The following is a 12,328-nucleotide window of genomic DNA, read 5'->3' as shown; positions in this document are numbered from 1 at the left end:
ATTTCACATCCGCTATGTAGACATATGCCTACTTGAACACTTGGAAACCAATAATGAATTCGTACATGTTTAATCCAAGAAAATTAAATAGAAGCACAGCCGTCTTTAGAGTCATCTACAAAGACGGCTGTAATAGAAGTTAAGTATTTCAGGGTCACTAAAGGGAAAATCCAATTATCTTTGGATAGTATATACCTCAACAGTTGATTAAGCAATAATAATAAGAAATAGCTGAATTCATTAAGAACACCCATGTACTGACATCTCAGAGTAATAAATTACGTTTTTGGGGCTGCAGACCAAACACCCCCCTACAAAGATAGGTATCAAGAATTCAAAATTGTTCCTGACTTCTTTGTCAAACAGGAAGATCGAATTTAATAACCTAATATTAAATTCTTCTTGCTACACCTATTCAGCAAAAAGAAATCCATTATTTTCCAATTGGTGTCTTTGGTTTTCTGTATTTTGCGTTGTCCGATCGGGTTCCACTAGATAGCGTTAGAAAGATGAGATTTCGTACTAAAAAAACTTTTCTGGCAGTTTTGTGATGAGTTTTTGATGAGTCAAAGAGTCACTAGCAAAGAGAAAATACGCTATATTTCACTTTTTTTTTTCGATAAAGGCGAAAATGCAAGCCATCAAGCGGCTGAAAATGTAAATTGATACAGCCAATCACGCGCAATTTTGGTTTCATCGATTCCGTTTCTGTAATTTCGGTGTTAAAGATGCACCAAAAGCAAAACTAAAATTATCGAAAATGTTGATAAAATGAGTTTCTCCACATCTGAATCTATCATCTTGACTAGACAATACTGACTGATTACCGGGAGCATTTTGGGCTCCTCATGCGTGAACCACTGCTCCCATAGCATTTAGAAGAAGGGTTCCCAAACTATTTTGGTCCAGAGAGATATATTTTCAAATATAACTTCATTTAACCGAACCTCATTTTTTAAATATTGAATTTTTCATAAACTGCTTCAACAGAAGCAGTCAGTCACAAAGATAGGTCAGTAGGATAAGTATATTCTGGTGATTAGTTTGAGGTGGATGATGTGAAATTTTGTATTATTTTCTCTATTTTAACCTGTGTTCAACTTTTAATGTGTGTTGCATGATCTCAAAACTAATCAAAATCTTATTTATGAGTGAGCAAACTTCTTTGGAAAACTTCTTCAAAAAGAGTAAAATTAATGCAGACGAATTTTCATGTTTTTCTCGTTTGAATAAAACAATTGACACTTCTACAGCTGAAAATAATCAATCTCAAGAAGTGTATGTAAAATCAAAAGACATTGGAAACAATTCACCAATTTTTTTTCGTTTATGTTATTCTAAAATCTGAGACATGACATTATAGTAAATATTCGTTTCTGTGGTTTTTTCCACAACAGAACAGAGTTACATTCAGCCAAAGTACCGAATTTTTCGAATTTCACAGATATTTTTTTTTTAAGATCATGTTACTCGAAAACGGCGCTTTGTAGGAGAAAATATGAAGAATACTTTTATTTTTCAAATTAACCAAATATTGTTCAATGAACGTTCAAATTACTTTTAAGAGTGGGGTTCTTCGAATTTCTGGTATTTTTATGTGATGTAATGTTCATAATGAAGAAACTGAAAGATATGTGTAGGGAATCTTGTATTCGGAGAAGATGTATCACATCAAGGAAAAGCTGTATTCCAAAAATCATTTCCTTCAATAGAACCATTTACGAGATATAGCTGAAAATTACATTTTTTTATTGATTTTCAACAGCCTGTATCTTTGTAACCGGGCCGAATCGGAAAAAACTATAAAGGAAAAAAGTGTTTCTTTTGACCTCAGGAATCTTCGGTTAAAATATATGTACAAGTCAAAGACTCACCCTGTATATTAGAATATCTAATATTTTGTGTATTTAAGTGACATAAGTCTGGGTACGCCACTGGCGCTGGTCCATATGCAGAAGACGTGACGGCTCATGGCTCCTCGTGTGAAGGCGCTGTAGCACTCTTTGCACTACGATCTATCGGGTCTGGCTCTCACTCGTGAGCGAGAGCCATACTACTCTCCGAGTGAAAGGAGCCTTATGGTGACAGCTCTCTCCAAGATGCCAAATAACTTGTAGAAAATCAAATAATTTTGTCTTTTGAATGCATTTTCTGTAAAAACAATCACAACAGACATAAAAACACTAGTTTCATGAAAATCTATTTATTCAAAACATATACAACAATATAAATTTGTAGAAAAATTTGCAACATTTTATTATATTTTCAATTTCAACAACAATAAAAGGGTGTTTTTTCATCGCATCATAATTAAAGAGGGCTTATATCCATAACAAAATTCATGAAGAGTTGCCTCAATATCTTCCAATAAACCTGATGCTCCGAACCTAAAAAAATCACTTGTCAACCATTCAATTCCTAAGGTTTCTTTAACCATAATAAGCCAATTAATGGCATCTCTACTTGTTCTGATTCCACCAGCTGGTTTCAACCCAACCTAAAATTAATTGAATTTTAGCACTAAAATATTCTGCCGAAACTCTGACCAACCTTATATCCCATCTTCATGTAATATTCTCTAATCGCTCTAGTCATCACTAAACCATATGGAAGCGTAGCGTTTACAGCTTCTTTACCTGTTGAAGTTTTAATGAAATCTGTACCTGCCATCATTGCCACAAGAGAAGCTTTGTAGACCTAGAGCAATATAAAAATCGTTTTTAAATATTATAAAAAACATTTTGAATGTTGACTGAATTTGGACGATATGGTTGCAAAGGAAATTGTAAGAAGAGGGAAAACATCACCAAATCTCGAGCGTTGACGGCAAGCAAAGAACAATGGAAGAAATTCATCAAGTTAAAATTGTACTAATAGAATATAGAATATTTTGTTATTTAGTCCAAACAACGAAAGGTATTATTGAGATTTGGTTTATATATATTGGATATATATCCATCATAAACAAGACAAACACTCAAAAATACTCTGATGTGAACAGAAATCATAACTTTAAAAGTTATGCATAACTTACCACACTCAATAAAATATTGCTCAGAAATGGTGTTGAACACTCCCTGTATTTCACATATGTTTTGAAAACGAGGCATATATTATATGTCCAGTTTATAATGAAACACCCTGTATACATATACAATCAAAACATTCTCAGATCTTGACTTACATTATTGAAAGAATCAAGTTCGCCTACTGCCAAGATTGCTTTCATGTGAACGCCAGGTCCACATGCTTCTTTCATCTGCTGGATTTCCTGATATAGTTCCTGCCATTTACCTGTAAGTACTAGAGTTCTGTTGATCACAATATCAATCTCAGTGGCTCCTTGTTCTATGGCATATTTTATTTCATCTAGACGTGTTTGAAGGGGCATCTGGCCACTTGGAAAACCCGTAGCAACTGAAAATATAATATATGTATATTAAAAATATATACATATAAAGATATTATTCCACCTGATGCAATGTTTATTTTATTTTGGAGTTCCAACTTATCTAATTCTTCAACAGCATCTTTAACTCTGGAAGGGTAAACACATACTGCAGCAGGTCTGATTGGAAAATTATCATCATTGACTTCCAACATGCTCAAGATATTTTCAGGCAGAGGACCCATAGCCTATAAATGATGAATACACGGTTCACACAGTAACTTAATTGGGAAAATTATTGAATGCATTATTTCAAAGGATTATGTAGCTCAATACAATGAAGTCAACTGTATCACGATTACCTATTCATAATGAATTGCTTACTTTACGACATAATCTTGCTACATTACTCTTAGTGTCGTCTCCCCCTAAAGTTGTGAGATCTATGCAAGTTATAGCTTTAAGCAACCAGGCAGCTTCATACTCTTTACTTATTTCTTTATCGGATATGTAATAACAAACTGACTCTTTCACTGCAGTGGAGTTGACATGGACATTGTTCAGCCAACCTAAATCTAAAATTGAAATGAAAAAAAAACATATGACAAATTTTACTTGAAGATCTACCTAATTCACAACCAGGATTCCTTTCCATTTCGGGTGATAGGTTGAAGATATTCTTTCAAAGTATTGAATGATAAATTATTACAATTTTTCTCGTGCCTTTCCAACATATGTGTTAATGAGTATTATCTAAATCAAGTTAGCATCAGGGTTATCTCTATATGTTGTTATCATAGTTATTTTATCATCAGATAAAATATTTCTGAGATTTAAAAAACTAACCATAGAAAAAATTAATGCTTCGAATTTTCGATATTTTATTAGATTGGTCCTAACATAACGTAAGACTATCTAGATAAGAAATGTTTATGAATATTTTTTATCTCATGAATATAATTATACCGTCAGGATGAACATATTACACATTAAAGATCGACTGTCGGCTGTGCTATAGACATCTGTGGCTGTTATTACTAACCTATTAATATTATTGATCTATTCTCGAAGATCTTTTTGAAACCGACTATTAGAACAATTTGTTGTGTAATTTTGTGTTGATTGCGTGATTCAAATGTAAAAAAGTTCGAATTTTATTTAATAAAGTGTATGTTATAAAATTTATGTGAAAATATGATGGAGAAAGGTGTGAAAACTAAAACTGCTTCAACCGATGTGAGGACTAGAATTGATAGTTTTTTCACTATCAATGAAAAACCGGTAGACGATATATCTTTAGGAATATTCTATAATCCACATACAATTACACTTCTCGCTGTATCGATAGCTCTACTAGTTTATTTCGCTTTTGTAAGGTGAGAAAACCCGGATTTTCCTGTATCCAGTTCAATGGTCATTTTTTATCATTAATAACAATGTCAAGGGCCATAAGTTATCGGAATCGAATTTCGATTTCGTTCTTGTTGAAACAACCTTGGACATTTTAGTTTGTAGTAATAATGCTATGAAATATTGACCTTTCAATAAATTTTTCCTCATAAGGTCTAGGCTTTGGATATATGCCAATGATTTTTTTTTCAGGGACACACAAAACCTGGAAGATAACATCTGGGCTGGTATCCAAATATGTGTATTTTTCTTCTTAGTGATCTCCAGTCTAGCTTTTCCAAATGGACCATTCACCCGTCCCCATCCAGTTGTGTGGCGGTTAGTTTTTGGATTGAGTGTTTTATATTTACTCCTTTGTATATTTTTGCTCTTTCAAAACTTGGAAACTGTTCAGAATATAATTTATTGGTTCGATCCTGATTTGAGGAACTTCCACATAGACATGGACAAAGAGTATGGTGTTAACTGTTCAGACATCACAGCAGAAAGAATTTGGAGTCATGTGGATGTTTTTGCTGTGGGACATTATCTCGGATGGCTGTTCAAAGCTATACTTATTAGGCACATGGGCATCTTATGGGCCATAAGCTGCATGTGGGAGATAACCGAAATCGCCTTTGCTCATTTACTACCAAACTTCATAGAATGTTGGTGGGATGCCATAATTTTAGACGTTATTGTCTGTAATGGCTTTGGTATCTGGTGCGGACTGAAGATATGCCAGATGTTGGAGATGAGAGAATATCGTTGGGTTGGAATAAGAGATATTCACTCAACCACTGGAAAAATCAAGAGGGCGGTCCTTCAGTTCACTCCTGAGAGTTGGACCTCTGTCCGCTGGTTAGATCCTAAATGTTCCTACATGAGAATAATAGCGCTGGTACAATTGGTTATATTTTGGCAAACATCAGAATTGAACACCTTCTTTTTGAAGCATGTTTTTGAGTTGCCATCCAATCACCCTTTTGTTATAGGAAGGTTGATCTTGATCGGTAGTTTCGTAGCACCTTCAGTTCGTCAATATTACAGTTATGTTACAGACACCACTTGTAAGCGTGTAGGCACTCAATGTTGGGTGTACGGTTGTATCATGGTAGCTGAAGCCTTGTTATGTATAAAACATGGTAGAGTATTGTTTGAACGTACTCAAGCTCTCAATATTATATTATGGTTATGTATTATGTTTATAGTATCCACGGGCTGTGTTATTGGTTGTGTTAAGTATCATAAATATTTCGACAAAGATGTACCCACCTCAGGTTCTATCAAAAGTACAAATGAAGTTGAGGAAACTCGAAAGAAGAAGTCAGAATAGATAAAAATAAAATATCTAGTCCATGTGTCAATAGTACATTATTGCAATTTTTCAAAGTCTGTTTTTTATGGTTTTTCTTTTCCATGAACAGTTTGGACAATTTTAGGTCATTTTCCAGTTGTTTAATTCAATTAAGTCTTTGCATCTTGAATCCTCATTGCAACCTTTATCAGAATGTTTTGCATTAAATATACTATATAATTAAGAATACCTTTCTGCATAATATGGATCCTTTAGTGGCTAAAATCGAATCGAAACTTGATAGAAAATTATATTTCTAGTTGAAATTTTTAGTAATAAAAGCTAAAACTAATTTATATAAAAAGAAGTTATTTTACTGTAATGTTAGAACACCCTTTTCTAATATCAATGGAGGATTTACAACATATTTTACCAATTCTCTGATTTAGGTTTTGGATTATGTTTAAAATGGCCAAGTCTAACGCGAATATTCTTTTCAAATAATCTTCTAGTTGATCTATGTATAAAGATTTATTTGGTGTATGAAAGCCTTTTACAGCTTAAAATACATTATAAATAATACAAGAATAAATTATTTTCTAGGGGGATGAGATGGTATCCCTTGTACAGAATGAATTTGTATATTTCATTTTCTTTACCAAAGAATTTAAAATTTTCTCTCACATTACATTTTTTTCTATTATATGTATATTGAAAGAGAATTATTGTCTTTTACCTGATCCTAATGTTCTGTTCATTTTTTTCTTGAAGTGTATAGAGCTTTGAAGTTGAATATTTTAAGGTATTAAATTTCCTCAAGATTTGGAAACATATTTTCCGATGTGGATATTTAGAAGACAGCTTTAAGTTCTGTATATAATTTTTACATTCTTGACTGGAGATACTTGAATTTTTTTCCATTCTCTTTGTCTCTCCTTGACAGAAGTTTATCTTTGATTAATTAAAAGTAGAATAGCTTTATTTAGCAAATAGTTATTCAACACAAACAGTTTCACCAATTACATATTGATTTCATCAGGTGAATGTTAGTAACCAAACAATTTTTGTGTTGAATAAATTTTTGCAGAAATGAAGTAGTTTTACTTTTAATCAATCCAGTTTCTGGTTTACTATAAAAAGTTAATTGTTTCTTTGAGGCTTATACACTTTTATCAATAAAGTCCGATTTTTGGATAGAGAATTAACGGTATCCAACTTAAAGTGCCATATTTAGTTTAATATTACAATCACCCCATGTTTATATCATAAATTTGGACAACTTGTAAACTGTGAGTTTATTTAAATATTTTTATTACACTTCACTTGGGTAGCAATAAAAACGAATTGTTGAAATTGAATTAAAAAGTGGCAATGTTATTCTGAATTTTGATTTATTTTTTCCAACCATCATTAACATTTGAATTATGTATACATCAAAAAGACAAAAGATAGTGTTGCGAGTAAATGAATTTTTTTTTATTATATAAATAATTACAAGCAATCAGAATGAATACATTATACAGGGTGGCCATTTGAAAACGAAACAGACGAGATTACAGACGAAATAAAGTTTTTCGATAGAAATGCTCGGACAGGTCGATTTCTGTTTCGAGGGGGACAACTTAAGATGTAGGTTACGGACGCATAGCGCTTCAACCCTTGCTGCTACAACCCCCACCCCCAATTTTTGAATAGGGAAGATGGGGTGAGTGATACCTCAATTTAAAGGTATTTTTATACTGATTTCAGCACAGTAATTGTTTTTTCATTTTATGCATTAGTTCTCGAAATATTCATGCGTTAGTTAGTTAGGAAGGAAGCCACTCATGGTTGTTTTGAAGCTCAAAATTTTTTTCACAAAACACTACAAGTGCCATGAAAACACCACTTCATTTTCAAATACTTAGTTAAGAATATTTCGAGAACTAATGCATAAAATGAAAAAATAATTACTGTGCTGAAATCAGTATAAAATACCTTTCAAATGAGGTATCACTCACCCCATCTTCCCTATTCAAAATTTGGGGGTGAGGGTTGTAGTAGCAAGGGTTGAAGCGCTATGCGTCCGTAACCTACATCTTAAGTTGTCCCCCTCGAAACAGAAATCGACCTGTCCGAGCATTTCTATCGAAAAACTTTATTTCGTCTGTAATCTCGTCTGTTTCGTTTTCAAATGGCCACCCTGTATAAGCTTGTTTCATAAGTGCTTTCAAGTATCCTGCTGTTCTTTACATTTCTTTTAGTTCTGCTGGCTATTTCCTTTTGGCACTTTCGTCAGTGGGTAAATTGGTGAAGATTTTTAGATATAATGTGCCCTATAAAAGATAAGACATGCATTTTTATACAAAATTAAATTTTATAAAGGTGGTTTATAGATTATAGTGGCGTGCCTAGATCTAGATATGTAACTATTAAAAGAATTATAGCAAAAGGGGATTCTTACCTTACCAAACGTTTCCTCTTAAAATTATCCATATGAGAGTTTCCACTGAATGTGCCTTGTTAATTAATTTATGTAGATTGTTAAAACCAAAAAAACTATTTTTTCTCTTTTTCAATGTTGAACAATTCACTGACAACCAATACTTACTATTCTCATAATGAGAAATGATGGGTATAATTTGTTATTTGTCAAAAAGCAAAGAAAAACAAACTATAAACCATTTAATATTTAACATGTATAAAATTACAAAAATATGATAAACATCTCTTAATCTTTCTGTTAATTCCTTATACTATGAGCTTCAGACATATGCTTTTTATAGCCCTCTCGAAAATCGAAAGCCTCTGGACAAAGATGGCAGCAGTACATATTGGTAAGGTCTGAATGAACCAATCTTACATGATACTTAAGGGCAGATTGATTTGAGTATATTTGACCACAATGAGGACAAGTACCACACTGAGAGCTATGATGAGGCTGGATATCGACTGACTTGATCTGAATGTTTGGGTCTAAATTATGATTTCCTTCAAATTCATAAGTTTCCCCTTCCACCTGTAATGATTGCTGCAGTAATTCACTTGGACGATCATACGATACACTGCTACTGGAGTCAGAAGATGGTGATTTCATAAGGATTTTTTCCAATTCACCTTCTGGATGTTTTCGTATAATTAAGGCATTTTTTGGCATTTCTATCGTCACTACTGGTTCTAAAGTGTAAGGTATTGACGAAGGAGACTTTCCTGAAATGTTCAATACTCAAATATCAGAATTAAGGTAAGGACATTTCATGAATGAAAAGGTCTTATTAACTTATTATCTAGAATCGCATTTAAGTTAATATAAACTCATCAATTTATAGTACCTAATATAGTCAAGTTAAATAATTATAGCTTGCAACTTTATGAAAAAAAAAGAATATTAATAAAGCCCTTTGAATAGGCCTATCAAATTCTTTTATGTAACTGGTACATATGGCAGAATTATATCAATATAAATTACCTGGGCTATGATGAGCAGTCAATGATCTCTCTAAAATACTCCTTTTAGAATCTAAAGCAGCTTCTAAAATGGATGTCCTCTCCAAATTTTGATTAGATATATTCTCATTTACATCAGCACATATTTCATCATCCAGTTTTTCAGTTTTCACCTCAATTTCCTGATTCTCAACATTTTTCGGAGAATTTGTATTCATATGAGTCATATTTTCTCTAATTATAGCGTCATTTGATCTATTTATTGTCGAGTTTTCTTTCAAGCACTTAGTTTTGAGTTTTTTTATGGGATTTTCTGTAGAAATTATTTTTGGTCTTTTGAGGTTTGTTAACTTTTTAGTATTTTCAGAGGAATTTAAGCCAGATACTTGCAGTAATTTGGCAGTACTTAGAAATGAAGGTAACTGCTCTTCAGAAACCATTACCTCCCCATGATACATGAAATTTATTACAGCTATCAAGTCTGTATAAATAACATCTTTTAATATAACTATCGGATGAGGACAAGGGTTCTCCTGAAATCAAATTGTAAAGCTGAATTGAAAAAGGCCCTACAAAATTAAAAACATACCTTGAAAACTGTCCGAAAGTAAGGACTGCATGCTGACAAAATGAATTTGTGAGCTTTTAAGTTTATACCTTCACATGTTAATGTAACATCAACCAATTCCTCTGAATGCTGCAAACTCTCAAAAGCACTAACTATATTAGATTGATAACTATTCCATTTCAAGCAAAAGTGCTTGGACGACATTTTGATGCAGAAATAGGTCACAATCTTAACGATGATAAAATTTCATAAATCCAAATGAAAAACATCTGAGAAGCATAATTGAATTAAGAAAATTCATGAAAATATAAAATAAATCTTGGAACTGAAAACAAAATAAAAAGTTAATTAGAAGTGTCGTGGCCTTCAACAGCTGTCATCACTGATACGAGTCGCAAGTTCGCACTTTTCGCAGCGGGATTTACTTCCGGCTCGTGACCTGAAAATCTTTTCCTAAAATATTTGAGAGAAATGAAAGAGGAATTTATAATATTTCTGTTTTTTCAGACACTGAGTTCTTGATGAAAAATATTTTGAATTCAGTTCAAATACTTCTTGTTAAAGTTTCATCATATGTTAGATTTCTTACTGAGGCTAAAAATCGCAGAAGATCGAAATTCACCGAACTTAATTACAAATAACCCTTTTATCTGTTAGAAAACATTCAATTTGGAATTTCTTAAAAATGTTGGAAATCTTATAAAGTCGAATTTTTCATTCTTCATTGTGCTCCACTTGTTGGAATATTTTTAGTATCATGTACTTAACAATTTACTTAATTTCATCAATAATACCTAATGTTTTAATGGACTGCGGCTGTACTTCTAACAGAGAGGTTGATACTAACAAGAAATGTACTTCAGAATCAATAAAAGTTAATAAATACACGAAGGAGGCCAATATAGCTTTCAATTCAGAAGAAATGGTTTTGATTCAGGGCAATACTTTTGAAATGGGGACCAATGAACAAGTTTTCCCTGCTGACTATGAGGGACCTGTTCGTAATGAAACTGTGGATTCTTTTCATTTAGATATTTATGAAGTTTCAAATGAGAAATTTCTCAATTTTGTAACAGAAACGGGGTATGTTACTGAGGCGGAGAAATTTGGTGATAGTTTCATATTTGAAATGTTTATACCCAAAAAAGAAAGAAGTAAATTCAAAGCATACAGGGCTGTTCAAGCTCCTTGGTGGATAAAAATGAAGGGAGTAAGCTGGAAGAAACCTGAAGGACCTAACTCTAATATAGAAGGTAAATGTAAGAGAATTTGTTGGAAGATGGGAACCCATAAATCTAAAGTTTTATGAAATGTTTTCTATATTTTTAGGAATATTGAATCATCCTGTTGTGCATGTTTCCTGGAATGATGCTATGGAATATTGCAAGTATATGGGTAAAAGATTACCTACAGAAGCTGAATGGGAAATGGCTTGTAGAGGTGGATTAAGACAAAAATTGTATCCTTGGGGTAACAAACTGAATCCAAAAAACAAGCATTGGTGAGTGTAAGTAGTTTGATATTCGATATAATCAACTTGTTTAATTATGAAGATTATTTAATTTTCCAGGTTGAATATATGGCAAGGTGAATTTCCAGAAACCAATACAGCTGAAGATGGTTTCATTGGAACAGCTCCAGTAAATCACTTCACACCAAACAAGTTTGGCTTGTTTAATATGGCGGGTAATGTCTGGGAATGGACTAATGACAATTGGATGAATGACCCTGTGAGAAATTTTGAGAATAGTCAATTTTTTCAACACCTATATAAATTTGCATTTTAGGAATCAAAAGTAAAAAAGGGAGGATCCTTTTTGTGTCATCAATCATACTGTTGGAGATACAGATGTGCTGCCAGATCCTTCAACACCAAAGACAGTTCATCAAGTAATCTAGGTTTCAGATGTGCAAGAGATGTAAAATGATCGAATTTTTATAGTTTCAAACAATAAAATGGCTCATTGCCAATCACTTGAAATCCTTACATATTGTCAAAACTGCTTTTACCAACGACTATAAAAACTCAATGTCAAAGTACAAATTTTTTTTTCAAAACACGTTATATAACTAATTGATTAAAGTATCTAAGTGTGATAATACTTGACGAAATACTCTGAACTACAAATTCCTGTCATTGACTCTACGTTACAGTATTTACATACTTGTGATAGATGCACGGCTACCAAATATTTAAGTGAGCTGTAATTCCTATGGAATTGTTTATTTCTCATCCCAAATTAAATTCTACATTTGCGCA

The 12,328-nt window shown here is 32.6% G+C and overlaps 4 protein-coding genes across 4 annotated transcripts; 2 read left to right on the top strand and 2 right to left on the bottom strand.

The window, feature by feature from the left end:
* Positions 1-2,187: 2,187 nt before the first annotated feature.
* Positions 2,188-4,328, bottom strand: LOC123679324 (deoxyribose-phosphate aldolase). Its single transcript, XM_045616877.1, has 6 exons — positions 4,016-4,328; positions 3,773-3,963; positions 3,474-3,636; positions 3,185-3,417; positions 2,551-2,697; positions 2,188-2,497 (listed from the first exon to the last, which is right to left on the bottom strand). Exons 1-6 carry the CDS (start codon positions 4,041-4,043, stop codon positions 2,297-2,299), a joined length of 963 nt encoding a protein of 320 aa, XP_045472833.1. The 5' UTR covers positions 4,044-4,328; the 3' UTR covers positions 2,188-2,296.
* Positions 4,329-4,377: 49 nt separating this feature from the next.
* On the top strand, positions 4,378-7,451 carry LOC123679322 (phosphatidylserine synthase). Its single transcript, XM_045616874.1, has 2 exons — positions 4,378-4,764; positions 4,991-7,451. The coding sequence occupies exons 1-2, from the start codon at positions 4,583-4,585 to the stop codon at positions 6,111-6,113; spliced, it is 1,305 nt and encodes a 434-aa protein (XP_045472830.1). The 5' UTR covers positions 4,378-4,582; the 3' UTR covers positions 6,114-7,451.
* Positions 7,452-8,725: 1,274 nt separating this feature from the next.
* Positions 8,726-10,452, bottom strand: LOC123679323 (protein abrupt-like). The gene is made up of 3 exons (XM_045616876.1): positions 10,090-10,452; positions 9,523-10,033; positions 8,726-9,263 (listed from the first exon to the last, which is right to left on the bottom strand). Exons 1-3 carry the CDS (start codon positions 10,270-10,272, stop codon positions 8,797-8,799), a joined length of 1,161 nt encoding a protein of 386 aa, XP_045472832.1. The 5' UTR covers positions 10,273-10,452; the 3' UTR covers positions 8,726-8,796.
* A 233-nt stretch (positions 10,453-10,685) lies between these two features.
* Positions 10,686-12,055, top strand: LOC123679325 (formylglycine-generating enzyme). Its single transcript, XM_045616878.1, has 4 exons — positions 10,686-11,321; positions 11,398-11,569; positions 11,639-11,798; positions 11,856-12,055. The coding sequence occupies exons 1-4, from the start codon at positions 10,826-10,828 to the stop codon at positions 11,994-11,996; spliced, it is 969 nt and encodes a 322-aa protein (XP_045472834.1). The 5' UTR covers positions 10,686-10,825; the 3' UTR covers positions 11,997-12,055.
* Positions 12,056-12,328: the final 273 nt, after the last annotated feature.

Source organism: Harmonia axyridis, chromosome 4 (genome assembly GCF_914767665.1).
Source record: "Harmonia axyridis chromosome 4, icHarAxyr1.1, whole genome shotgun sequence".
In the NCBI taxonomy this organism is placed as follows: Eukaryota; Metazoa; Arthropoda; class Insecta; order Coleoptera; family Coccinellidae; genus Harmonia; species Harmonia axyridis.
Note: the sequence above shows the minus strand (reverse complement) of the source record. Positions and strands in the feature narration are given on the sequence as shown.

What these genes read in the sequence shown, in the direction of transcription:
- LOC123679322 (XM_045616874.1), top strand. Translation starts at nt 4,583, where the DNA reads ATGATGGAGAAAGGTGTGAAAACTAAAACTGCTTCAACCGATGTGAGG. An exon ending in GTTTATTTCGCTTTTGTAAG is followed by an intron (nt 4,765 to 4,990) that starts GTGAGAAAACCC and finishes TTTTTTTTTCAG; the next exon opens with GGACACACAAAACCTGGAAG.
- LOC123679324 (XM_045616877.1), bottom strand. Translation starts at nt 4,043, where the DNA reads ATGGAAAGGAATCCTGGTTGTGAATTAG. An exon ending in GAATCCTGGTTGTGAATTAG is followed by an intron (nt 3,964 to 4,015) that starts GTAGATCTTCAA and finishes TTTCAATTTTAG; the next exon opens with ATTTAGGTTGGCTGAACAAT. An exon ending in TAGCAAGATTATGTCGTAAA is followed by an intron (nt 3,637 to 3,772) that starts GTAAGCAATTCA and finishes CATCATTTATAG; the next exon opens with GCTATGGGTCCTCTGCCTGA.
- LOC123679325 (XM_045616878.1), top strand. Translation starts at nt 10,826, where the DNA reads ATGTACTTAACAATTTACTTAATTTCATCAATAATACCTAATGTTTTA. An exon ending in ACCTAACTCTAATATAGAAG is followed by an intron (nt 11,322 to 11,397) that starts GTAAATGTAAGA and finishes CTATATTTTTAG; the next exon opens with GAATATTGAATCATCCTGTT. An exon ending in AATCCAAAAAACAAGCATTG is followed by an intron (nt 11,570 to 11,638) that starts GTGAGTGTAAGT and finishes TTAATTTTCCAG; the next exon opens with GTTGAATATATGGCAAGGTG.
- LOC123679323 (XM_045616876.1), bottom strand. Translation starts at nt 10,272, where the DNA reads ATGTCGTCCAAGCACTTTTGCTTGAAATGGAATAGTTATCAATCTAAT. An exon ending in ACTTTCGGACAGTTTTCAAG is followed by an intron (nt 10,034 to 10,089) that starts GTATGTTTTTAA and finishes ATTTGATTTCAG; the next exon opens with GAGAACCCTTGTCCTCATCC. An exon ending in GACTGCTCATCATAGCCCAG is followed by an intron (nt 9,264 to 9,522) that starts GTAATTTATATT and finishes TGAACATTTCAG; the next exon opens with GAAAGTCTCCTTCGTCAATA.